This window comes from Salvelinus namaycush, chromosome 13, assembly GCF_016432855.1.
Source record: "Salvelinus namaycush isolate Seneca chromosome 13, SaNama_1.0, whole genome shotgun sequence".
Classification (NCBI taxonomy): domain Eukaryota; kingdom Metazoa; phylum Chordata; class Actinopteri; order Salmoniformes; family Salmonidae; genus Salvelinus; species Salvelinus namaycush.
The window spans coordinates 18,637,180-18,663,088 of record NC_052319.1 but is presented as its reverse complement, the minus strand read 5'-3'; the positions used below and the strand labels follow the sequence as shown (position 1 = coordinate 18,663,088).

At 44.7% G+C, this 25,909-nt stretch overlaps 1 protein-coding gene across 3 annotated transcripts; it reads right to left on the bottom strand.

Moving 5' to 3' along the window:
• Positions 1 to 12,543: 12,543 nt before the first annotated feature.
• LOC120058315 (carcinoembryonic antigen-related cell adhesion molecule 1-like) lies at positions 12,544 to 25,601 on the bottom strand. Of its 3 annotated transcripts, none has more exons than XM_039006884.1 (10): positions 25,482 to 25,601; positions 23,885 to 24,208; positions 23,385 to 23,651; positions 22,763 to 23,059; positions 22,280 to 22,579; positions 14,798 to 14,908; positions 14,603 to 14,677; positions 13,797 to 13,880; positions 13,672 to 13,703; positions 12,544 to 13,006 (listed from the first exon to the last, which is right to left on the bottom strand). In XM_039006884.1, the coding sequence occupies exons 1-10, from the start codon at positions 25,567 to 25,569 to the stop codon at positions 12,971 to 12,973; spliced, it is 1,614 nt and encodes a 537-aa protein (XP_038862812.1). In that variant the 5' UTR covers positions 25,570 to 25,601; the 3' UTR covers positions 12,544 to 12,970. The 3 variants fall into 3 exon arrangements, with proteins under 3 accessions (XP_038862812.1, XP_038862813.1, XP_038862814.1); XM_039006885.1 differs by having other exon boundaries at positions 23,385 to 23,648; XM_039006886.1 differs by lacking the exons at positions 12,544 to 13,006; positions 13,672 to 13,703; positions 13,797 to 13,880; positions 14,603 to 14,677; positions 14,798 to 14,908 and adding exons at positions 21,227 to 21,618; positions 21,992 to 22,087.
• Positions 25,602 to 25,909: the final 308 nt, after the last annotated feature.

Sequence of the window (25,909 nt, the reverse complement as noted above, 5' to 3'; positions counted from 1 at the left end):
TTGAATAACCCTCAGGAAGCCTACTCCATACACAGACACACACAGACAACATATTACTGTCTCCTCCAATGAGAATCAAAGTAACACTTCTTCAACACGTAATAGAAATGCATCCTTCCTTCTGCCTCCTAGTCCTTATCACCATCTCCTAAGGAAGGAAATAGAAAGACAGAACCCCTGTCTTTTCTGTTTTATTTACTTTGTTCATTCTGCTCTCTTTGGGGAGATAAGATACTCTGTACTTTGTGGCTGTGTACGGATGGTGGGATGGAGGGATGGAGGGACGAGGAGTGGATAGAGAGATGAAGAGTGGATGAGTGTTAAGGTAAGGCTGTAAAGGGAAAGGAGCTGTGGCCTGCCTGCTATTCTATCCGGGTCAGTAGATGTGTGACTCTGTGCTCCAAAGACCTCTGCTATATCACTCTCTGTCTCAGGCTCTGTCCCACTTTCCAAGGCTAGCCATAGAGGCTTGCTTCCTTCAGTTCAGAAAAGACAACACATGTCTATCTATTTTCTTATCTCTCCCCTCTTCTCCTCTCTATCCCTTTCATTTCCTCTCCTCCTGCCTTTCCTTCCTGTAGCTTCCTGTAGCTCCCTCTTTTATCTGTTATCGCTCTTGCTCTCGCTCTCTCTCTTTCTCCCTCTCTCTCTCTGTGTTTCTTTCTCTCTCTCTCTCTCTCTCTCTCTCTCTCTCTCTCTCTCTCTCTCTCTCTCTCTCTCTCTCTCTCTCTCTCTCTCTCTCTCTCTCTCTCTCTCTCTCTCTCTCTCTCTCTCTCTCTCTCTCTCTCTCTCTCTCTCTCTCTCTCTCTCTCTCTCTCTCTCTCTCTCTCTCTCTCTCTCTCTCTCTCTCTCTCTCTCTCTCTCTCTCTCTCTCTCTCTCTCTCTCTCTCTCTCTCTCTCTCTCTCTCTCTCTCTCTCTCTCTCTCTCTCTCTCGCTGTAGAGGTGTAAAGAGCCAGGAAGGTTCAGATAGCTCTATCTCTCCCTACTCCAAGCTGTCAGCTCCAGCCGTTGCCACGGCGACTGACTATTGTCATGGCAACCCCGGTGGGTTGGAGGAGGAGGGAGCGAGAGGCTGAGTAGAAAGAAAAATGAGAGAGTGAGAGAGGGAGAAGTCACTGTTTTTTCTCATTAAACGATAAAGAAACCACTGTGCCTCTAATCTGTGTTTCGCTGCCACTTTATCAGCAAAAAATATCAGGGCCGCTTCCTTCGGAGTAAATAGCAGTGGGCCAGTCCATTTGGTAGTCTAATGATAACCATTTATTAATAGTGATGCCAGAATTAACTGGGCCTCAGCATACATGCAGCACTACTCAGGCAGGCTTTTCACTATTTCTCATTGGTGCGTAATGAGAGAGATAGGAGGAACAGTCATCATGTTTGGTTAGGCTCCTGTTCTTTTTTTCCTTCCTCTAAAGAGCAGAGCTTTCGTCCTGGGTTTCAATTGGGCCATAACAAGGGAGAAGGGATGCAGGTCAGTGGCTCTGTATAAATACGTTTAACCCCATTACCGGCTGTGTGAACGTGAATACAGCCAGCCTGAGTCCACCACCACCCGCACTCTCCCCAGGGATAACCTCGGCGCTCATACACACACAGAGACACAGGCACACACACATGCCTGCACAAAGGCACACACACACAGGGGCACACACATGCGCTCACGCACATGTACACATAGAGGCACACACACACAAAGGTATACACATGCATTTATGCAAGCACAAACACACACACACACTAAGAGGCGCTCTTACATTGGTCCTTCACCAGAATAAAGTGCAAGTCAGGCATAGAAAATCAATATATGATACATTTTCTCATTCCGCACAGCTGGGGCAACACGGCTCAGTGCCCCCCCTCTGTGTGTGTGTTTGTGTGTGATGTAGGCACTCTATGTTGAAATAGCACCTAATAGAAATGCATTAAAAAGACTTCCGAGCTGCGGCAACTGTGCAGGCGAAGGAATAAAAACAGATAACCTATTAGGAAGATTGATGGCTATACTGAGCGGACAAGTCTATTCTCTGTCTGGCCAGTGTCAGGTTATGCACAGTAAGAAAAGCCAAGCCTATTCTCTCTCTTTCTCTCTCTAGATTTGTTGTCTTTATGTCTTTTTTTTCTTATTTTCGCTGAGTCCTTGACTTGCAGTCTGTCGTTGTGGTCTAATTTTGTTTCAACCCCCTCCACCTCTAAATAACATTGATTCCGTTGCCTCACACAGGAAAGGCAGGCCACTCTTATTCCTCAGTCTGTTCTGTGATAGTCATTTCACAGCGCTGAAAGATAATTATACCGACTCCCCTAACAAGGTCAGGGCTGTCCCAAATGGCACCCTACATAGTGCACTACTTTTAGCACACTACATCGGAAATAGGGTGCCATTTGGGACTATTCCCTACATAGTGCACTACTTTTAGCGCACTACATTGAGAATAGGGTGCCATTTGGGACTATTCCCTACACAGTGTACTACATTTAGGGCACTACATCGGGAATAGGGTGCCATTTGGGACTATTCCCTACACAGTGCACTACTTTTAGCGCACTACATTGAGAATAGGGTGCCATTTGGGACTATTCCCTACACAGTGCACTACTTTTAGCGCACTACATCAGGAATAGGGTGCCATTTGGGACTATTCCCTACACAGTGTACTACTTTTAGCGCACTACATCGGAAATAGGGTGCCATTTGGGACTATTCCGTACATAGTGCACTACTTTTAGGGCACTACATCGGGAATAGGGTGCCATTTGGGATGCAGCCCAGAGGCCATCATCCTCTGATGTGTTAACAATGTGGAATGGAAGGTCACCCAAGTACCACCATTGCAGATTTTATTACCCTTGAGCTCTGAGCCACCGACGTGGGCCACTAGGCCACCATTTTGTGCCTCACATCACAGTCGCGAGTGATGGCCAGGTTAGATGGATGGTCAGGCCTGCAACTGGCAGTTGGTCTCGGCTCAGTGAGATTAGCATCGTAGCGGATGGCATCCATCATATGGCTAGCAGGCCAAGCACCCCCCCCCCCTACACACACACACACACCTGTGCTGTATATCTCCTTAGTTACAGGGGGATGGAGGCGAGGCAGTGGGATTGAATGGGGGAATGTGTTGGGGATTCAGAGGCAGGGACACGGCTTGTTTAGAATACAACAGGGATAAAAGGGTTGGGGGGGTGGGGTCAGACAGAGTGGTAACACCACCGCGACACTGCCTAGACTTATTATAATCTGCCTAACGGGGGGGGGGGGGGGGGGGGAGTATCACATCACATCCCAGCCAGGGTTAATATAGCAGGGCTGCCTGTATGACGTTCCCTGTACTCTCCTCTCCTTTCCTTTTGATGTGTCCGTCATGAAAGAAAACTCCCTGTTCGCATGCCGTCTTTGGAGGAAAGTAATTACATTCAGACATACAAAGGCCTTTCTATAATACCCAAAATTTACCCAGGCCCCTGCCTCCCTTTCTCTCTCTCATCCCTCCTAACCCCTCCCTCTACCCTTCTACCCCTTCCTCCGTTGCCAAGTTTCTCCATATCTGCAGCTTCATGCTACTACAATGTGTCTGTCCATCAGGAATGCTGGCATGCTGCAATATGTAGCATACCCTCTCCTCTCTTCCCATCATTTCACCATTCGTCCTCTCACCCTGCATCCCCCCGCCGCCCCATCCTCTCTCTCTCCATACAACCCTCTCTCTCTCTGACGTGGTCATGAAAGTACGGGCCGCAGTTCTAATCAGACTGATAATTAGAATAAATTAGGCCCACTGATTCAATTAACCTTTTTCAAATTTGTCTCCCTGCGATGTAGCCAGTCGTTTTTACATCCTGTCGACATGCGTTCCCACAGCACAGGACATCAATCAGGCTGGGACGGGCTTACTGGAGGGTATTGGAGGGTTAGAGAGGGTACAGGACGGTTAGAATGTCCCTGCCCATATTTACAATGGGCAGGGACACTGGAGTGATAGAGGTAGATATGTAGGGGTGAAGTGACTAGGCATCAGAATATTCTGTATGATAAACAGAGTAGCAGCAGAGTATATGATTATTGTATGTGAGTGGGTGTGTGTAGAGTCAGTATAAATGTATGTGCATATTACGTGTGTGAGCAAATTATGGAGTGAATGTTTGTATGTGTGTGGAGTGTCAGTGTCAGTGTATGTAAGTGTGTAGGGCCCTGTGAGTGTGCATAGAGACAGTGCGAAAATTTGACTCAGATAGTCCGTGTAGCCATTTTGTTAGCGATTTAGTTAGCTATGGACTGCTACACATTTCCATTTCTCCAATGCGCCATTCCTATCTTCCCTTTTCTATTTTTTCTCAGTAGTTTTCAGCTTGAGTCAGAAGTTTGAACCTCTCCCTCCCATCCTCCCTGAGTGACAAAGGTGATACCACTCCTCCTCAAGACAAGACAATGGCCAAGCTACTTTGCATCCATCTCTGACTTTGCATCCAAAGATGACTCTCTCTCTCCTCTATTCTCATCCTCCTAGATCTATGCGCTGCCTTCGACACCGTGAACCAACAGATCCTCCTCTCCACCCTCTCAGGTCTGGGAGTCTCAGGCTCTGCACACTCTTGAATTGCATCCTACCTGGCAGCTCGCTCCTACCAGGTGACATGGAGAGGATCTGTGTCTGCACCACGTACTCTTACGACTGGTGTCCCCCAGGGCTCGGTTCTAGGCCCTCTCCATTTCTCTTTATACACCAAGTCACTTGTCTCCGTCATATCCTCATATGGTCTCTCCTATCATTGCTATGCGGATGACACTCAACCACTTTTCTCCTTCCCCCCTTCTGACATCCAGGTTGGCAACACACATCTCTGCATGCCTGGCAGATATCTCAACTTGGATGATGGCCCACCACCTAAAGCTCAACCTCGACAAGACGGAACTGCTCCTTCTCCCGGGAAGGCCTGCCCGCTCAAAGACCTGCAAAGAACCTTGGCGTGACCCTGGACAACACCCTGTCATTCTCTGCAAACATCAAATCAGTGACCCGCTCCTGCAGGTTCATGCTCTACAACATCGGTAGAGTACGACCCTACGTCACACAGGAAGTGGCGCAGGTCCTAATCCAGGTACTTGTCCTCTCCCGTCTGGCCTACTGCAACTCGCTGTTGGCTGGTCTCACCGCTTGTGCCATCAAACCCCTGCAACTTATCCAGAATGCTGCAGCCCACCTGGTTTTCAACCTACCAAAGTTCTCTCATGTCACCCCACTCCTCCTCACACTCCACTGGTATACAGTCGAAGCTCGCATCCACTACAAGACCATGGTACTTATAGAACAGCAATAGGAACTGCCCTTCCCTACCTTCAGGCTATGCTCAAACCCTACACTCCTACCCTAGCACTCCGTTCTGCCACCTCAGGTCTCTTGGCCCTCCCACCCCTATGGGAGGGCAGCTCCCACTCAGCCCAGTCCAAGCTCTTCTCTGTCTTGGCACCCCAATGGTGAAACCAGCTTCCCCCTGAAGCTAGGACAGCAGAGTCCCTGCCCATCTTTCGAAATCATCTGAAACCCTACCTCTTCAAACATTGTCTTAAATAATCCTCCTCCTCACCTAGCTATCTTAAGATGAATGCCCTAACTGTAAGTCGCTCTGGATAAGAGCTACTGCTAAATGACAAAAATTTTAATGTAAAATGTAAATGTCGCAAAGATGTCCGTAAACTTCCCCAGTTTATCATGTCCACTAAATAAATGAGGTTGTCCGGACCCCACTTCATGTCCAGGGCAATAATATCACAGAAAATATTTAGTAATTTAGCTTTGAGGAATGGTGAAGACCCCTCATCCTCCAGGGGCCGGCTGGAGCCATGCATCTTACCCACCCGGCGTGCCTAGAGATGATCCATTCTAATCGCATCAATTGCACATTACTTTAGGGCCTGTGATGCATCGCTCGTCTTTAGCCAATCCATTACATATTTATCACACACGCGGAAGGGCACCTGTGTCGGTGTGTCGGGCCCTTACCCCCACCCCCTGCTATGGAGTGACAGGGAGCTGATCAGTAAGATTGATTTGGTGGGGGCCGGGGGGGGGGTATGTGGATAAGAGGGTGGGGATGGGTGTGGGGGTGGGAGGCATAATTTTGGGTTCTATGTGTGTGTGTGTGTGTGTAGGGGCGTGTGCGTGTGTAGTTGTGGGCCTTTGGACTAAACACTATAGCGCTGCGGAGCAGAGCAGGGCGAAGGGCCTTCCTGTGGGATTGCACAGAGAACAGAGGCTTCTAATGGGCCTTATTGATCCACACACACAGCCCAGTGACTGATGACAAAGTAAAAGCCCCCTCCTTCCAATCAACTGCCCCCCTCCATCCCATCCCTCCCCCGATCCCTCCCTCTATCCCATCTCTCCTTCCCCCCATCCCATCCCTCCCCCGATCCCTCCCTCTATCCCATCTCTCCTTCCCCCATCCCATCCCTCCCCCGATCCCTCCCTCTATCCCATCTCTCCTTCCCCCCATCCCATCCCTCCCCGATCCCTCCCTCTATCCCATCTCTCCTTCCCCCCATCCCATCCCTCCCTCCATTCCTCCCTCTATCCCATCTCTCCTTCCCCCCATCCCATTCCTCCCCCGATCCCTCCCTCTATCCCATCTCTCCTTCCCCCCATCCCATCCCTCCCTCCATTCCTCCCTTTATCCCATCTCTCCTTCCCCCATCCCAACCCTCCCTCCATTCCTCCCTTGCATCGCTCCCTCCATTCCTCCCTCCCTTCCCGGGTTCGTCCGAGACAGAGGGAGTTGTCTAACGGCTTGCCTGCTGAACATTTTATCACAGGGCATTTCTGGTTGGTAGTAGTGCTGTCTTGTCTGGGGCTCTAATGAGAAACAGGGTTGGATTCCAATATGTGAGCTGTTGTTTATCACCACTGTGAATACATAAGCAGCTAGACAAGGCCAGGGCTGTATTTAACCAGAGATGTGATGTGTGTCATTGGTTGTTCAGGTACCAAACCAAGGGTCCTGAAGCACACACTCACACAGAGACACAGACAGACACACCCACACACACACAGAGAGACACAGACACAGCGTTATTCAGGGTCCCTGTGGGAGCTGTTAGCTATAAACACACAGGACAGGAGCCTGTCTCTGATGACATTAGTCCCCCAGTGAAGCATAACCATCACCACCATTGTGGTGGGTCTGATTTCCTACCATCATAAAACATTGACAGACATTTATGTCCAGCGCAATGAGTCCACTGTTGTCATTACTTCTGTTGACATGACAACAGTGGGGGGTTCATAAGTGTGTGTTTGCAGGCTCCCCCTGGGATTGGTGACGGTGGACAATAACATGGACTCATCATCAGCTCCACCATGGTATCCATGGTGATGATGAGTCAGTGCCAGTTTTCCAAACACTCATAATTAAACAGAGAAGAAGCTACGTTTGAGTTGCGACAGACTAGAGAGTGAAAGGAGAGATTGCCTGTTATTGAGATGACGGTAAGGAAAACAGCTCACAAAAAGCCATTATGCTTGTTGGTGTTGTTGTATCAGGGCTCACTGTTATCAGATTAGGTAACAGTGCCAATTATAAAAGCCTCTCTCGCTGCTTCCCTCTCTCTCCCTCTTTCTCTTTCTCTCTCTCCGCTTTTTATTTACAAATCAAATTAGTGGGGGGCAAAACACACTCCCCCGCTGTGACGCAAAACACACACGCACACACACGTTAACAAGAGAAGCAGGGGGAAAAATATATATTTTATACACTGTACGTACCCACAAAAACACCCCGTCACACACATTCTACAGCCCACTACTCACACACCCCATCTCTGTTCTCCAATCAGAGAAAGTGGATCCCTGGCATATGCCTCCTCACCCTGGGCAATCACAACATTAACTTCCTCAGTTTCATGTTAATGAGGGATCCTGTTCCTGCTTAATAGCTGGCTGTGCTCGACTCACAGAGAAAATCAATTCTCAGTCATTTCCACATATCACGTCTACTACTGCTTTAGTCCCTTCAGCAGCAACAGGGACTGCCACAGAAAACCCATTATGGAGAAGAGGAAAAAGAGATACAGAGAGAAAGAGATGGAGAGAGAGAGAGACAGAGAGAGGAGATAGAGATGGAGAGATTGAGGGAGAGAAAGAGAGAAAGAGAGAGAGGGGGTGGAGAGAGGGGGAGAAAGAGGGGGAGAGAGAGAATGATGGAGTGAGAGGGATGCAGAGAGAGAGAGGGATAAGGATGAAGATACTGAGAGATGGAGGGATGGCAAGAGAGAGAGGGGGGCTAGAGATGGAGAGAGAGGGAGAAAGAGAGGGGAGAGAGAGAATGATGGAGGGAAAGAGGGATGCAGAGAGAGAGGGATAGGGATGAAGATACTGAGACAAGGAAGGAGAGAGAGAGTTACAGAGAGAGGGGCAGAGAGAAAGAATGAGAGTGGGAGCATTTGTCAGTAAGAGAGACAGGGAGATGAGGGGATGGATGAAAGAATGGATGAGAGGATGGAGAAAGAGGAGGAGGATGGAGACAAAAGGAACAACCAATCCCTATGCTGTCAGGCTGATGGGGGGGGGGGGGGGGGGGGATCTGGATGAGGAAGGGATTGAGGGATGGATTGATGAGAGGTTGGGCCTATGTAGGCCCCTGGGGATGAAGGAGAGGAGAGAAGAGGAGAGGAAGGCACGGACCGATTGATGGTGAAAGAGAGAGACATAAGCATAATGACACTTAATAGGCCCCTAACACTTAACAACAAACAGCCACATCGCTTCTTCTGCCACATGCAGCGCAGCACGGCTCGCAGCATTAAAAAAGCATTTTTCTCAAGATGTCGGTACCGGTAAGCTGCATCACACACATGGACAGGGAATCGTATCGTTCCTGGAGCACAGGGCTCAATGCAGGATAACACAGTAATAAGCAGTGTGTATTTATGTAATACTGGCCCAGCTAATATTCCCCATATAGAGAAGCATGCACAATTGGGAAATTAGAACCATAATTGAGAAATGTGGAAAATCCATATTTCGAGGAAGAGGAGCATGAAATTCTAAATTAGTCATATGTTAGATGTTATTATTCACAGTGAAATGTAGCCATGGCTATTGACTCACCTAATCCCTAGGAATAAATAAATGTTGTCATCAGTGATCAGATATCATGTGGAAGCTGATGGAGAAGGAAAAGGGGCAAAGATAGGGAGAGACGGGAAGCCACAGAGACAAAGGAGCAGTAATACAGAGACCGTACATATACTGACTCAGGATCAGGAGTAGTACGGAAGCAGGGAAGCTAGATGAGCAGGAGTAGTACGGAAGCAGGGAAGCTAGATGAGCAGGAGTAGATATAGAGGCTTCCTCGGAGAAGAGTCTGTGTACTGTAGCTAGGTTACACCGTGCTTTGGAACAAGACAAGTGGAAATTGATAGACTGTAGTGATTCACCAATTGGACTGACAAGATCATTTGTCCGATTCAATGGCAACACTGCAGTGACCCAGATCAAGTGAAACCCTCCTATCTGCTAGTGCTTGAATGGTAACCTTTGTAATGCCCAAGTGCTCAGACCCAGACTCATCACAGGGAGAAAGGAATGAGGGAGTTTCTGACATTTTTCAGAGTTTGATAGTTTCTGAAAGACTGATAGTTACTACGGTGAAAAGAGGCGAAGACAGGCAATGACTGCGATGATGACTCAACAGCATGCAACCACACAATGGTCATAGTCTTGGATTCCCTGGCTGTGACACTCATAACGTCCAATCAAATCCGTGTCCTATTGTCTACAGTGCACTATTTTTGACCAGGTGCCATAGGGGCCACAGTATAATGATAATCACTCCCGCATCCTGTTTCATAACCATCAATAACCAATAGACAGTATGACGTGTGATGTCTGGTCTGGGTATTTATTGCATCTATACCCTCAACCCTTTAAGACATCTTGGTATGGTCCAATATAGCAGCATGGAGGGGGGGCTTGTTAACAGTGAGTTGCTAAACCAGTCAGCTCCATTCTCCATTAGCAGGTGAACTAGGAAGTGGCCGGGTCGATGGCAATGTAGGGGCGAGGAGGGGGACCCTATGGACTCCCACACTGCTGTGAGTGTGAAAATATGGTCCCGCTGTCAATCTATCTAATGTTCTCTCCCTAGACATGTCTTTGTTATTCTCTTCCTCTCTGCCTCTTCTTCTCTCTCTCCTGTTTTCTTCTCTCTCTTTCTCTCTCTCTTTCTCTCTCTCCCCTATTTTCCTTACTCTCTGTCACTTTCACAGATAGACACACACAATGATACACGTCTCTTTCCACAAGGAGTGCAAATCCACTTCACATTCAAATTCAGACAGAAATAGGGTGCCCTTTGTGACGAAGCCTGTGTGTCCACAGTATGATGGACGTCCTGTCAACAGTAGCCCACATTGCAGGGTTTAATTTACTTCTACAGAATAAAACAACGTTAACGCGATAATAATACAATAACGACACTATGCTCTATGTCCCATGGCACATTTGCCTAACTTCTTGAGAAGAACACTCATTTTACTGTATGAGGCTCTCTGTGTCCCACTACCCCCAATGAGTAATCCATGTTTACACTCAGTCTGTCTGGCCCACAGATATCATACAACACAATACAATAGAACACGCCAGCAGCGTCATCCCAGTGGGGCAATTAGCAAGACAGAGATTAGAGATATAGCCCAGTTCTTTTACAACAATATCGCTGTGACGATGACTCAGTGCCCACCCAAATGGCACCCTATTCCCTATGCAGTGCACTACTTTTGACCAGAGCCCTGTGCACTACATAGAGAATAGGGTCCTGTTTGGGCGGCAGCCAGAGTAATTCCAGTAGATGACGTTCCTTTCTCCTTAAGCACTCAGACACAAATCAGCACGGCGTTGAGTTTGGTCACCACACCTCCACTCCAGACAGCAGAGCTAAATGACTTTGCAGTTGGCAGGGAAGGATGTCTCCTGCTCTGTACCCGGAACAGCTCATTCACTCACACTCACTCCCTCATTTCCGGGATGTCGGTCGAAGGGACACTCTCACTACGGTGTTCCTTCAAACTAGGGCTCTGTACAGGCTGAAAGACTCAGCGGTAGGACGGTCATTCAGTGGTGACTGCTGTTGCGTTTGTCCCTCTTTGACCAACCGGGTTTTGAAACCAGGTTATCTGCAGTGGTTTCACTGTTACATAAAGAGTCCCTTCCCAGTCACAGATATCCCCTCATCAGCACTACTGATCATTTTCCAACATCGACTCAGCAAGTTTATACTGTGCTATTATACCTATGCATGTTCACAGTAGTATTTTTCCAATCCTCTGCAGCCCTTATTTTGAGTGTGAGGGTTTAGGTCCGTTGGACACCCTGACTTGTGTCAGTGGGAGCGAGACACAAATGCAGACACAGTGCATCAGTGTAGGAGTGTGTCTGGCAGCCTATCTGTAAGGTAGCAGTGCATGATGAGATCTGGGTAAACATTGCCTTAAATAGAGAACACGCTGCACTGGTGACAGGAGACAGACTGACTGACAGGCATTCATCCATCCACTCTCCTACCTCTGTATGCTTTCCTATACAGAATACTGTGGTGTGTGTGCATATTTTTGTATGTGCATGTTCAGATGTGTGTGTTAGCATGTGTTTTTGTGTAGATATGTGAGGCGATCAAAGAGTTAATACTGTACTGGCTTGCCCCCTATTGGAGGAAAGCATTCATACCAAATGAAGTGAAAATAAACATGAATATAATACATTTCTCACACAAACCATGTTTTCTGCAAATAATTATTTCCACAATAGACATTTCAAAAATGACTATCACCTGGCATTGTCCTAACACAGAATGTAACAGAAGATTCTGCAGTCTAAGACTACTGTAGCACCCAGTCTATTGCAGATGAGAGGTTTGCCGTGAAGGAGACCATGCAGGGTGAAAGGCAGAACATGTGTTCACCTTGGTTCATTCTCCTCTCAACGCCTGCAGCCTTCACTTTCTCCACGAGTCATTATGTATCAGTGTGAATTGAAATCATGTTTTGTTTCCCATTCCTTCTTTCAAAATCAAGTATAAAAGACTTCATTTCAGGAGACCTTGGATCTTTTCAATAGCTCCCAAATGCGCACACACACAAGCATGCTCACATAAGCGAGCATGTGTGTGTGAGTGTGTCTGCGTACACACACACCTCTGCACAAAGCAGGAGGGATTTTGGTGCTACTCTGCACCTGTCTGTGCATAAAGACATTCCTTCTGGATGTGCAGTCTATTCATTGCATTTAGTGTGCCTACATACCTTTGTTGGAGAGAAATGCATTGAATTACTACCTTTTTACTGCAATCCCTAAAGGAACTAGCGATAGCAAAAGAGAAGGAAAGAGGGCTGAAAGAAATGAATTATTCCCCTCTCAAACCTCATGTACTGTATTCTTGCAAATAAACATTTTCTTTCCAACAGTGCCATCTACTGGTAACATACCCAACGCCACTTACCTATGCAATAAGTAGACATCAAATGATGAAAAACATTTTTATTTAAACATATATCGAATTTTTATTTAAACATATCTTTTCATGCACATGCATGAAAGACTACAAACATATAAAACTATTATTTACATCCATGGCTGCAATGTAAGTTAAAGCCATCAAAATATTTCAGACCAAAATTGCCTTCCTACAATTTAAACCCTCCAATTGGGCTAGCTGCTGTATTTACATGGCAGTCTTAGTAAGCATATATTACTGTATCATTAAATACATGAATCAAAAGCAGAATAATAAACTAATTGAACAAATCTCATAGGTTTAAAATAAAAGGCAACTGGCATATAGCATAATTTCAAAAGCAATCAGTATTGTGGTATCATTTTCTCTGTAGACTAATACACATTAAGTAATTGTCAAAATGAGGAACACAATCCCTGAAACTTAACATGGTAATTTTATCCATCTGAAATACATGTTTCCTTATATGTTGAGAGTTGAATAGATCACAGCACTTTCCTGTATGTATGGACATGAACACCAGTATAAAAAACAAGCACACTACATTTAGACAGATATTGCAAATAGTAGCTATATATATGCAGTACCAGTCAAAAGTTGACACACCTACTCATTCAAGGGTTTCTTTGGTTGGTGTCCTTTAGTAGTGGTTTCTATTATTGGTGTCCTGTTACTTGAACTCTGGGAAGCTTTTATTTGGGCTGCAATTTCTGTGGCTGGTAACTCTAATGAACGTATCCTCTGCAGCAGAGGTAATTCTGGGTCTTCCATTCCTGTGGCGGTCCTCATGAGAGACAGTTTCACCATAGTGCATGAAGGTTTGTGACTGCACTTGAAGAAACTTTCAAAGTTCTTGAAATGTTCCGCATTGACTGACCTTCATGTCTTAAAGTAATGATGGACTGTCGTTTCTCTTTGCTTATTTGAGTTGTTCTTGCCATAATATGGATTTGGTCTTTTACCAAATAGGTCTACTTTGAAGAATCTCAAATATATTTTGATTTGTTTAACACTTTTTTGGTTACTACATGATTCCATGTGTTATTTCATAGTTTGCGGTCTTCTCTATTATTCTACAATGTAGAAAATACTAACAATAAAACCCTTGACTGGTACTGTATATAAATAACAAAATGATCATTTTAATAAAGTGCTATTCCTACCTGATTTGACCCTGCTGTGACTCTGTTGGGATCTGAAAAAAAGAAAATCATATAGTTACGCTTCAACTACACAAGTTACATTCAACAAACCATTCTGTTTTTCCACACACACACACACTACTCACCACCAAGCCTGGGTTCACCCAAAGCAAATTCAGAGTAATGAACTTCCTCATTCTCATCTTCCCCTGTTCGACCCTTCTGGCTCTCTGGTAGTAAAAAAAAAAGAAGCCAAAATGTTAACACAGTTGCGACTTTTATAACTTCCTATACATCGGTTGGCACTGTGGAACATTCCGAATGTCCTCTTGAAAGTCATCTCTACTTCCTCCTTACTGTACCAGTGGAGGCTCCTCAGATGAGGAAGGGGAGGACCATCCTCCTCAGTGAATTTCATGCAAATAAACTGTTCAAATATTGTCTTCTCTCTCAATGAGTCAACTACTCACCACACTTTATGCACTGCAGTGCTAGCTGGCGGTGGCTTCTGCTTTCAGTATTAGATTAATTCTGATATTTTGATTGGATGGACAACATGTTAGTTAATGATGCTAGAGCTCTGATAGGTTGCACGACGTCCTCCGGAAGTTGTCATAATTACTGTGGAAGACTATGGAAGGGGGTGAGAACCATGAGCCTCCTAGGTTTTGTATTGAAGTCAATGTAAGATAACTGTACTCCGGCTACAACATGGTGTGACCCTACAGAGTACTGTTGAGGCTACTGTAGACCATTGCAAAACAGTGTGTTTAAATTATATCAGTTATTTGGTAATGGGAATATTTTTTATATAATTTTATCCAAAAAGGATAACTTTAATGTTTCACTATAAACAATAGTGGATGGTCCACCCCTTCCTCCTCTGAGGAGTTTCCACTGCCATATCTATATTGTACATCATATTAGACCCAAAGTGAAGAAGTGTATATACCTTGGTCTCTTCGTGGATCTGTGATGTTATCGTAGACTGGGTCATTCTTCTGGGTCAGTGGTAGGTTCGTCACAGCTTTGAAAAAAGCGATCATAGCAAACACGTTCTCACACAATTGTTGACATAGGCCTAAATTTAAGATGTAGCAATCCAACAAGTTTGAGCAGCAATGTGGTCATTATCAGTGTATTTTACCTGTCTTCTTCCTCTTCAGGTAGAACACCAGAGCACCAACCAGGACCCCAGCAACAACCATAGCAATGCAGGCCACAATGACCACAGTCTGCAGATGGATATCTGTGGTAACTAAAAAGACATGAACAAAGAGTATGAGAGAGAACATGCTGGGATATGAGATACGTGAATACTTACTACACAGCTGACTCCATTTGCTAAGTGTAACGAGTGCGCTGAGAGTCGGGAAGCAAGTACAAGGAGTGAGTGTTTTAATAAATAAACACAAAAAACACAAAACACAAACACACCGACATGAAACAGTCAATAACACCTGAGGAAAGAACCAAGGGGAGTGAGAGATATAGGGAAGATAATCAAGGAGGTGATGGAGTCCAGGTGAGTGTCATGAGGCGCTGGTGCGCTTGACGATGGTGACAGGATCAGCAGTCTGATGACCTAGAGGCCGGAGAGGGAGTATACGTGACAGTACTCCCTCCCCGACGCCGACAAAAGGGATGAACCCGGGGATCAGGAGCGAACCGGTCATGCCGTCTGAAGCGCGGGAACCTGTCACGCTGGCTGGGGCGCGGGAACCTGTCACTCCGGCTGGGGCGCGGGAACCTGTCACGCCGGCTGGGGCGCGGGAACCTGTCACTCCGGCTGGGGCGCGGGAACCTGTCACGCTGGCTGGGGCGCGGGAACCTGTCACGCCGGCTGGGGCGCGGGAACCTGTCACGCCGGCTGGGGCGCGGGAACCTGTCACGCTGGCTGGGGCGCGGGAACCTGTCACTCCGGCTGGGGCGCGGGAACCTGTCACGCCGGCTGGGGCGCGGGAACCTGTCACGCCGGCTGGGGCGCGGGAACCTGTCACTCCGGCTGGGGCGCGGGAACCTGTCACGCGGGCTGGGGCGCGGGAACCTGTCACGCCGGCTGGGGCGCAGGAACCTGTCACGCCGGCTGGGGCGCGGGAACCTGTCACGCCGGCTGGGACGTGGGAACCTGTCACTCCGGCTGGGGCGCGGGAACCTGTCACTCCGGCTGGGGGCGCGAGAGCCAGGCGATCCAGCAGAGGCGCGAGAGCCCAACGAGCCGGCGGAGGCATGAGAGCCCGACGAGCCAGTGGAAGCAGGGGAGCCTGGCGATCCGGCGGAGGCATGAAAGCCCGACGAGCCGGCTGAGGCAGGGGAGCCTGTAGCGGCTCCCGGACCTGGCGTCATTTACATTGACACAACAAAAATATATATATATATGCTTCCCTTATGTGAGGTGTTATTCTGTAACGAGTGCGCTGAGAGACGGGAAGCAATTACAGGGAGTGAGTGTTTTAATAATTAAATAAACAAAACAATAAAAACAAAACCCAAACACCACACCGACATGAAACAGTCAAACACCTGAGGAAAGAACCAAGGGGAGAGACAGATATAGGGAAGATAATTAAGGAGGTGATGGAGTCCAGGTGAGTGTCATGAGGCGCAGGTGCGCTTGACGATGGTGACAGGATCATCAGTCTGATGACCTAGAGGCCGGAGAGGGAGTATACGTGACAGTAAGTATCTAAATTCATCACAGTTTAAATTAACAGGGGCCCAAGGGCAATCCAGAGACATTGATTTGGTTTCTTGTATGATGTACAGTATGTTGTCAATGATGATGTCATCTAACTGAATATTTAATAGATTCCAATCATTCAGATGGAGTGATCTAATGTAATCTACAGACGTGTGTTACCTTTCATAGACAATGTTCATGTATTGAACCCTGATCTTCCAGCAGAATCACTGAATCTGAGGGGAATGCTTGCTCTGAGCATGCCCCCTGTGAACACCACAGACTGCAAGTGCAGCAAAACAAGTGGTTACCTGTCATTGAAGACATTGTTGTCTGTGTGGGGAGTGTGAGGGTCAGGGAGGCTGTCGCTCTGAGCATGCCCTCTGTGAACACCACACACTGCCAGTGCAGCTGGTCGCTACGGAGGCTGGGCAGGGTCACACTGAGCGTCCTGTTTGGATGACTCTCTGTCAGGATGTCCTGTTTGACCAACAGCCCCCTGCTCCCCTCCATCCTCATCCAAGCCAGGGTCACAGGGTCACCGCTCACCTCCGACAACTCACACGTCAGCACCACCGGCTGGCCACCAGGGGGCCCTCCAGATTCAGATACTAAGATAAAGAACAGAAAAAAGTACTGTATTATACTTTGACCTCTGAAAGGGCAGTATACTGTAATAATGCACTGAACAGCTGATTAAATTAAATGATTAAATGAAAAGTGTATGGTTGTCATAGTAACCAACAATCTACGTGAACAGAGTGTCTAATCTCTCATTGTTAAAAGACAAAAGCAAAGTTACCTCGAAAGGTTGTGAGTTTAACCAAGCCGAATATTTGGCCATCAAAGAAACATGCGAACGTTCCACTATCCTCAAATGTCACTGGTGAGACATGCAGTGGGAAATCATATCCATTGAATGGGGGAGATGAGAATCGGTCACTTCTGATTTTGTCCGATGAAGTCAGAGTAACAGATGTTGTTGATCTGCTCATGGTCCATGCGGCTCTGCGGTATGAGGAACTATACCTGCAGATCAACTTCACCTCACTGCTGTTGCTGCTCTCTCGAAACAGATGATATGGTTTATTAAATGTGTCTGGGAAAAAGAAACATTAAAGGGAAAATGCTGATGATATTGTTTGCCTGTATAGTGCAATTGTATCACTCTTTTCTTTGTATTATTGAGGAACATATTCCTGAATATTTAACATTTGGTCAATTCATGTATTAATATATTACATTCATGTTAATGAATCTTACCTGTTCGCACATTCAGTGTAGTATAAACTGTAAACAACAATTCTCCATTCAGTCTGAAATTGCAGTTGAATCTCCCCTGGTAATTCTGATCGACAGTGTGGATGATCATATGGGCTGTTTTGTTGTAGAACAACGTGGTGTTAGAAGTGGAATCTCCATCTCTTTCCCACTGAAGTGTGGCCCCATCTGGTAGGCTGGACACCTCGCAACGCACACTCACATCAGAACCAAGATACGCTTGATTACCATTATAGTTTGGTGTCACTGCAAAAAGGAGACGTATATTACTTTACTTACATTTGTTAAAAGAAGATCAAACGAGGGGGAAAGTGGAAATCAGTGGTTATATTTTTACAAATCTAAACTGCTTGATAATCAGTAATGAAACAATTACAACAGCAAAAGTTTGGCTCTTATTCTGATATTGACAAGGCGATATACATTGATATTTAAAATGATTCAAATTATACACATTGAGGAACTGAACATGATCAATATACCTTTTAACACAAAACCAAACACCTCAAATCTCTCCAGAACGGCTGAAGCTGGTTTGGTTTGCATGAACACAAACTCTCCAGCAATTTCAAATTTTGGGGGGAAAGAAAGATCATATCCTGTTCCTTGTGAGAAAGGAGACTGTATGTTCCTTGAAGGATTTCTATTCATGGATAAAGTGATTAGGGCAACTGAAGTGTTTGAGTGTCTGCCATCATGTGAGGTCCACATCCATTGGTGCGCTGTCCCTTCCGGAACTGCAGGGGAAACTTGGAGAGTGACTCTGTTATTGGTCTCGGCAAGGAAAAATATCTTCTTTGATAATTCTGTGGAGGGAAGATATTCAAAACGGTAGGATAAAAAGCTGAAAAATATCTTTATATTAATATTATTCACTGTTCAAATCTCACATTTTCTCTCGCTCTCTTTCTCAGATGACTCTTCAATAGCTTCATCATACTTGTATGTCATGCTTTAAAGGGGCAATCTGCTGATAGAACAACAACAAAGCAGTTAACCTGCTACTGATTTGGGAAACAGCTGAAGGATGGGCCTGGAGATATTTATAAAAATGTTTTTAATATATATATTGTTTACAACTTATATTTGGGATACTGATGGGGTACAACAGTTGAACTAAGCTCATAAGGCAATTCAAATCTTCAAGAAACAATGGGTGTACATCAGGGATGGGCAACTTTGAAGGGTGGTGGGGGCCACAAAAACTGAACTCATCATGAGGGGAGGAAAATTCCTTGCAGGTCTGCATAGCCACATATGCATAATCCCCCCCACCACCACATAGTGAGCAAAACATTTCAGCAGACCCCATCTTGACAGCGGAGAGAAAAAAAATGTTCTAGAGTTAATTTTCTACAATTCTACAAGTTGATATTTTTTTACTAATTCCATGCAATTCTACACATTTTGCCATAGGGTGAGGAGAAATGTGTGCAGTTTTTAATATGATATCTGAGTGAGACTGACTAAGAAATTCAATGGGGGCCCCCCGGACGGTAATTCGACCATGATTACTAAGTTTAGATAGCTAGCAGCTAGACTAACTTACCAATAAAAACATTGTTTAGCTGACATGGACTAATTGACTGACAATCAGTGACTGCATCAGAGAAAAACTGCTGATGCATAACCAAATGTAAAAAATGTCACATTGTATATTATCCTATTCTAACTTGCAACAGTAGGTTGAGACACCGACTGAGTAAAATATATATATTTTTAAATGTACTTCTTTTGATTCGAGGGCCTTCAAAAGGGGCGGGCCGCCAGTTTCCCATCCCGGGTGTACACAGCCTCGGGAAGTAGGGGAGCTGAGGCTGCTGCAGCACCCCCTGAAAAATCTGAATGAAAATATCCTTAAAAATGTACACAAAAATGCAACCACCTTGGCAAAACACTCAGCCCCTCCCCCATCCCCCATTGCCGAAAAAAATGACTGCATCCGACCCAAACTACTTCCTGCGGCTATGCTGGTGTATATCATTCATTTGAAGGTCTCCAAATGGATGTAGCAACTACAGATTACCTCTTTAAATGGTGACTCTTTTATGTCAAATAATTCAACCAGAAACACGTTACTCACGTTCAGCTGAGAGTCCCTGACCACATCTAGATATCCACAGCAGAGTCCACAACAACGTTACACCCATAGAGCCACTGTACTGCCCCATGTTGCTGTATGTTACTGTTCTGTTCCCCTCTCTACTCAGTAGCCAACTCATATCATTACTGACGTCTCTGATAAATATGTTCAGGAAATGACTGAAGAAAAGAAGAAGTTCCAAAACTACAGATGTGATGCAATTTAAAATGAGTGCAAATCTGAGCATATAGTACTTCGTAAAATCTCACTTTACTTGTATCAGCCATTTACTGTATGTAGCAAACAGGGATTATGGAGCAGGATTAAGGGTTTCAATGCCACACCACCATCATCATTTTACCTTTATTTAACTTGTAACGGCTTTCTTCCTGGGATGAAGGAGAGGACCAAAATGCAGCGCAGTTAGTGTTCAACATGTTTAATTAAACAATAAACAATGAACATTAACAAATAACAAAATAACAAACGTGAAAGCAGCGACAGTCCTATCTGGTGCAGAACACAAACACAGAGACAGGAAACAACCACCCACAATCCCCAACACAAAACAAGCCACCTTTATATGATTCTCAATCAGGGACAACGATTGACAGCTGTCTCTGATTGAGAACCATATTAGGCTGAACACAGAAACAGACGAACTAGACACACAACATAGAATACCCACCCCAACTCACGCCCTGACCAACTAAACACATACAAAACAACAGAAAACAGGTCAGGAACGTGACATAACTAAGCAAGTCAGTTAAGAACAAATTCTTATTTTCAATGACGGCCTAGGAACAGTGGGTTAACTGCCTTGTTCAGGGGCAGAACAACAGATTTTTACCTTGTCAGCTCGGGGATTCGATCGAGCAACCTTTTAGTTACTAGTGCAACGCTCTAACCACTAGGCTACCTGCCGATAATAGGCATCAATGGGATCAAAACAATAGTCAAACATGTCACAGTTTAGCAACATGGAGCAGAATATAATGTAAATGCTGTGCAATTAAAATAATAGAAGTAGTATTATTACAAGCATGTTACAGATTTTAAAATTAATATGGAAACAAGACATTCCTTTTGAAGCAAACAGTGAATATTTGAAATTCCAAAGATCATGATGTCCAAATGCAACCAAAGGCTTTCAAAACCAAAAAGCTGAACTTGCTACATTATAGCCAGTCTCATACAACAGTCCATTCAAAGTTCAAAGCTTTCCTAATGCAGGACAATCAGATGGTAAAATAAGCTGAGACACTGTTGACAAACTAGTATTAACATCACCATTTATTGTGTACAAACATTATAAACTGAGGATGAATGGAAATGTACATTTCTAGGATGAACTAAATAATATACACCGAGTGTAAAAACATGACTATTTATTCTTGCCCATTCACCCTCTGAATGTCACACGTACACAATCCATGTCTCAATTGTCTCAAAAATCCTTCTTTAACCTGTCTCCCCCCTTTATCTACACTGATCGAAGTGGATTTAACAAGTGACATCAATAAGGGATCATAGCTTTCACCTGGATTCACCTGGTCAAACTATGTCATGGAAAGAGCAGGTGTTCCTAATATTTTGTACACTCAGTGTAAATTATTTAGGTATTTTGGAAAGATGCTTACAGTATCATAACATGGTCATGTTTTCAATATTAGTCTTTGAGGGGAAGGTTGTTGGTGATTAACACATTATTTTAACACCAATGAAGTTTCTATTGCCAGACCTTTTGACAGAACACAGTGTGTCATGTGGTAATTCCGTATGAAAGACGTCACTGGTTGGTACAGACATGGGTGGGAAAGCTATATTTCAACACAGCCACAGGCCATAGGCAAGCAACAAGGCTATACACTAGTCTCCTCCAGTTGAGCAGGTTCCTCCTTTTGTCTCTGTGTCTGGGTGCCTGGATGGAAGACACAACAACACATCAACCAGAAGAGTTTGCAATGATGATATTTACACACACTAATTCACTAGTTTTCCACTCAGTACTTATGAAAGGTGATCATGTATGTTACTACATAATGTTCATTTAAGTTGTAGTTCACTACAAAATCAAAGTTGGTCACATGTTTGGAGACTTTAAAAGCGCTCTAATGCAGAGAAGGATCCACGTGCCATGTGAAGGCTAGCTCTGCCTCGGTCCAAAATGAAAGAGAAAGATAGGTACTGTCTAACGCAGTCATTTTAGATGGTGCCTCGATGTCTCATTCCTTTGGGATTGGGTTGGATGTCTTTTTTATGGAGAGTCTATCCAAGACGGAGTGTCTCCTTACCGTTTGGTCTTCGACAGTAGAACCCGAGAAGTCCCAGAATTCCTAGGGTGGCAGCCATTGTAATCACCCCTCTGACCACTGTCTCGGTGCCCATCCCTAAGAAACAGAGACTTCTGTTAGATTATATTAAACATGGGGACCTCTCCAGCATGGTAACCTATTTATTTTGTTACACTAGGCCTATGCCAGGGGAAAGCAGAGGTCCAGTGAGGAAAAATGTGTTTGGATTGAGATAGGTTGGAACAGATTGGATCAAATTGAAGAGAGTCTATCATAACAAGTTGTTACCTGTCATTGAAGACATTGTTGTCTGTGTGGGGAGTGTGAGGGTCAGGGAGGCTGTCGCTCTGAGCATGCCCTCTGTGAACACAGCACACTGCCAGTGCAGCTGGTCCCTACGGAGGCTGGGCAGGGTCACACTGAGCATCCTGTTGGGGTGACTCTCTGTCAGGACGTCCTGTTTGACCAGCAGCCCCCTGCTCCCCTCCATCCTCATCCAGGCCAGGGTCACAGGCTCACCGCTCACCTCCGACAACTCACACGTCAGCACCACCGGCTGGCCACCAGGGGGCCCTCCAGATTCAGATACTAAGATAAAGAACAGAAAAAAGTACAGTACTGTACTTTGACCACTGAAAGAGCATTATACTGTAACAATGTACTGAACATCTGATTAAAATAAATGAAAAGTGTATGGTTGTCTTAATAACCAACAGTCTACGTGAACAAAGTGTCTAATCTCTCATTGTTAAAAGACAAAAGCAAAGTTACCTCGAAAGGTTGTGAGTTTAACCAAGCCGAATATTTGGTTATCAAAGAAACATGCGAACGTTCCACTATCCTCAAATGTCACTGGTGAGACATGCAGTGGGAAATCATATCTGTTGAATGGGGGAGATGAGAATCGGTCACTTCTGATTTTGTCCGATGAAGTCAGAGTAACAGATGTTGATCTGCTCATGGTCCATGCGGCTCTGCGGTATGTGTTACTAGATCTGCAGATCAACTTCATCTCACTGCTGTTGCTGCTCTCTCGAAACAGATGTATCAATGGTTTATTAAATGTGTCTGGAAAAAGGAAACATTAAAGGGAAAATGCTGATGATATTGTTTGCCTGTATAGTGCAATTGTATCACTCTTATCTTTGTATTTACATTTACATTTAAGTCATTTAGCAGACGCTCTTATCCAGAGCGACTTACATACATTCATACTTTTTTGTACTGGTCCCCCGTGGGAAACGAACCCACAACCCTGGCGTTGCAAGCACCATGCTCTACCAACTGAGCTACACGGGACCTATCTTTGTATTATTGAGGACCATATTCCTGAATATTTAACATTTGGTCAATTCATGTATTAATATATTACATTCATGTTAATGAATCTTACCTGTTCGCACATTCAGTGTAGTATAAACTGTAAACAACAATTCTCCATTCAGTCTGAAATTGCAGTTGAATCTCCCCTGGTAATTCTGATCGACAGTGTGGATGATCATATGGGCTGTTTTGTTGTAGAACAACGTGGTGTTAGAAGTGGAATCTCCATCTCTTTCCCACTGAAGTGTGGCCCCATCTGGTAGGCTGGACACCTCGCAACGCACACTCACATCAGAACCAAGATACACTTGACTACCATTATAGTTTGGTGTCACTGCTAAAAGGAAACATATATTACTTTACTTAAATTTGTTAAAAGAAGATCAAACGAGCGGAAAAGTGGAAATCAGTGGTTATATTTTTACAAATCTAAAATGCATGATAATCAGTAATGAAACGATTACAACAGCAAAAGTTTGGCTCTTATTCTGACATTGACGAGGCAATATACATTGATATTTAAAATGATTCAAATTATACACATTGAGAAACTGAACATGATCAATATACCTTTTAACACAAAACCAAACACCTCAAATCTCTCCAGAACGGCTGAAGCTGGTTTGGTTTGCATGAACACAAACTCTCCAGCATTTTCACATTTTGGGGGGAAAGAAAGATCATATCCTGTTCCTTGTGAGAAAGGAGACTGTATGTTCCATGAAGGATTTCTATTCATGGATGAAGTGATTAGGGCAACAGAAGTGTTTGAGTGTCTGCCATCATGTGAGGTCCACATCCATTGGTGCGCTGTCCCTTCCGGAACTGCAGGGGAAACTTGGAGAGTGACTCTGTTATTGGTCTTGGCAAGGAAAAATATCTTCTTTGATAATGCTGTGGAGGGAAGATATTCAAAACGATAGGATAAAAAGCTGAAAAATATCTTTATATTAATATTATTCACTGTTCAAATCTCACATTTTCTCTCGCTCTCTTTCTCAGATGACTCTTCAATAGCTTCATCATACTTGTATGTCATGCTTTAAAGGGGCAATCTGCTGATAGAACAACAACAAAGCAGTTAACCTGCTACTGATTTGGGAAACAGCTGAAGGATGGGCCTGGAGATATTTATAAAAATGTTTTTAATATATATATTGTTTACAACTTATATTTGGGATACTGATGGGGTACAACAGTTGAACTAAGCTCATAAGGCAATTCAAATCTTCAAGAAACAATGGGTGTACATCAGGGATGGGCAACTTTGAAGGGTGGTGGGGGCCACAAAAACTGAACTCATCATGAGGGGAGGAAAATTCCTTGCAGGTCTGCATAGTCACATATGCATAATCCCCCCCACCACCACATAGTGAGCAAAACATTTCAGCAGACCCCATCTTGACAGCGGAGAGAAAAAAAATGTTCTAGAGTTAATTTTCTACAATTCTACAAGTTGATATTTTTTTACTAATTCCATGCAATTCTACACATTTTGCCATAGGGTGAGGAGAAATGTGTGCAGTTTTTAATATGATATCTGAGTGAGACTGACTAAGAAAGTCAATGGGGGCCCCCCGGACGGTAATTCGACCATGATTACTAAGTTTAGATAGCTAGCAGCTAGACTAACTTACCAATAAAAACATTGTTTAGCTGACATGGACTAATTGACTGACAATCAGTGACTGCATCAGAGAAAAACTGCTGATGCATAACCAAATGTAAAAAATGTCACATTGTATATTATCCTATTCTAACAGTAGGTTGAGACACCGACTGAGTAAAATATATATATTTTTAAATGTACTTCTTCTTTTGATTCGAGGGCCTTCAAAAGGGGCGGGCCGCCAGTTTCCCATCCTGGGTGTACACAGCCGCGGGAAGTAGGGGAGCTGAGGCTGCTGCAGCACCCCCTGAAAAATCTGAATGAAAATATCCTTAAAAATTCACACAAAAATGCAACCACCTTGGCAAAACACTCAGCCCCTTCCCCATCCCCCATTGCCGAAAAAAATGACTGCATCCGACCCAAACTACTTCCTGCGGCTATGCTGGTGTATATCATTCATTTAAAGGTCTCCAAATGGATGTAGCAACTACAGATTACCTCTTTAAATGGTGACTCTTTTATGTCAAATAATTCAACCAGAAACACGTTACTCACGTTCAGTTGAGAGTCCCTGACCACATCTAGATATCCACAGCAGAGTCCACAACAACGTTACACCCATAGAGCCACTGTACTGCCCCATGTTGCTGTACGTTACTGTTCTGTTCCCCTCTCTACTCAGTAGCCAACTCATATCATTACTGACGTCTCTGATAAATACATTCAGGAAATGACTGAAGAAAAGAAGAAGTTCCAAAACTACAGATGTGATGCAATTTAAAATGAGTGCAAATCTGAGCATATAGTACTTTGTAAAATCTCACTTTACTTGTATCAGCCATTTACTGTATGTAGCAAGCAGGGATTATGGAGCAGGATTAAGGGTTTCAATGCCACACCACCATCATCATTTAACCTTTATTTAACTAGGCGAGTCAGTTAAGAACAAATTCTTATTTTCAATGATGGCCTAGGAACAGTGG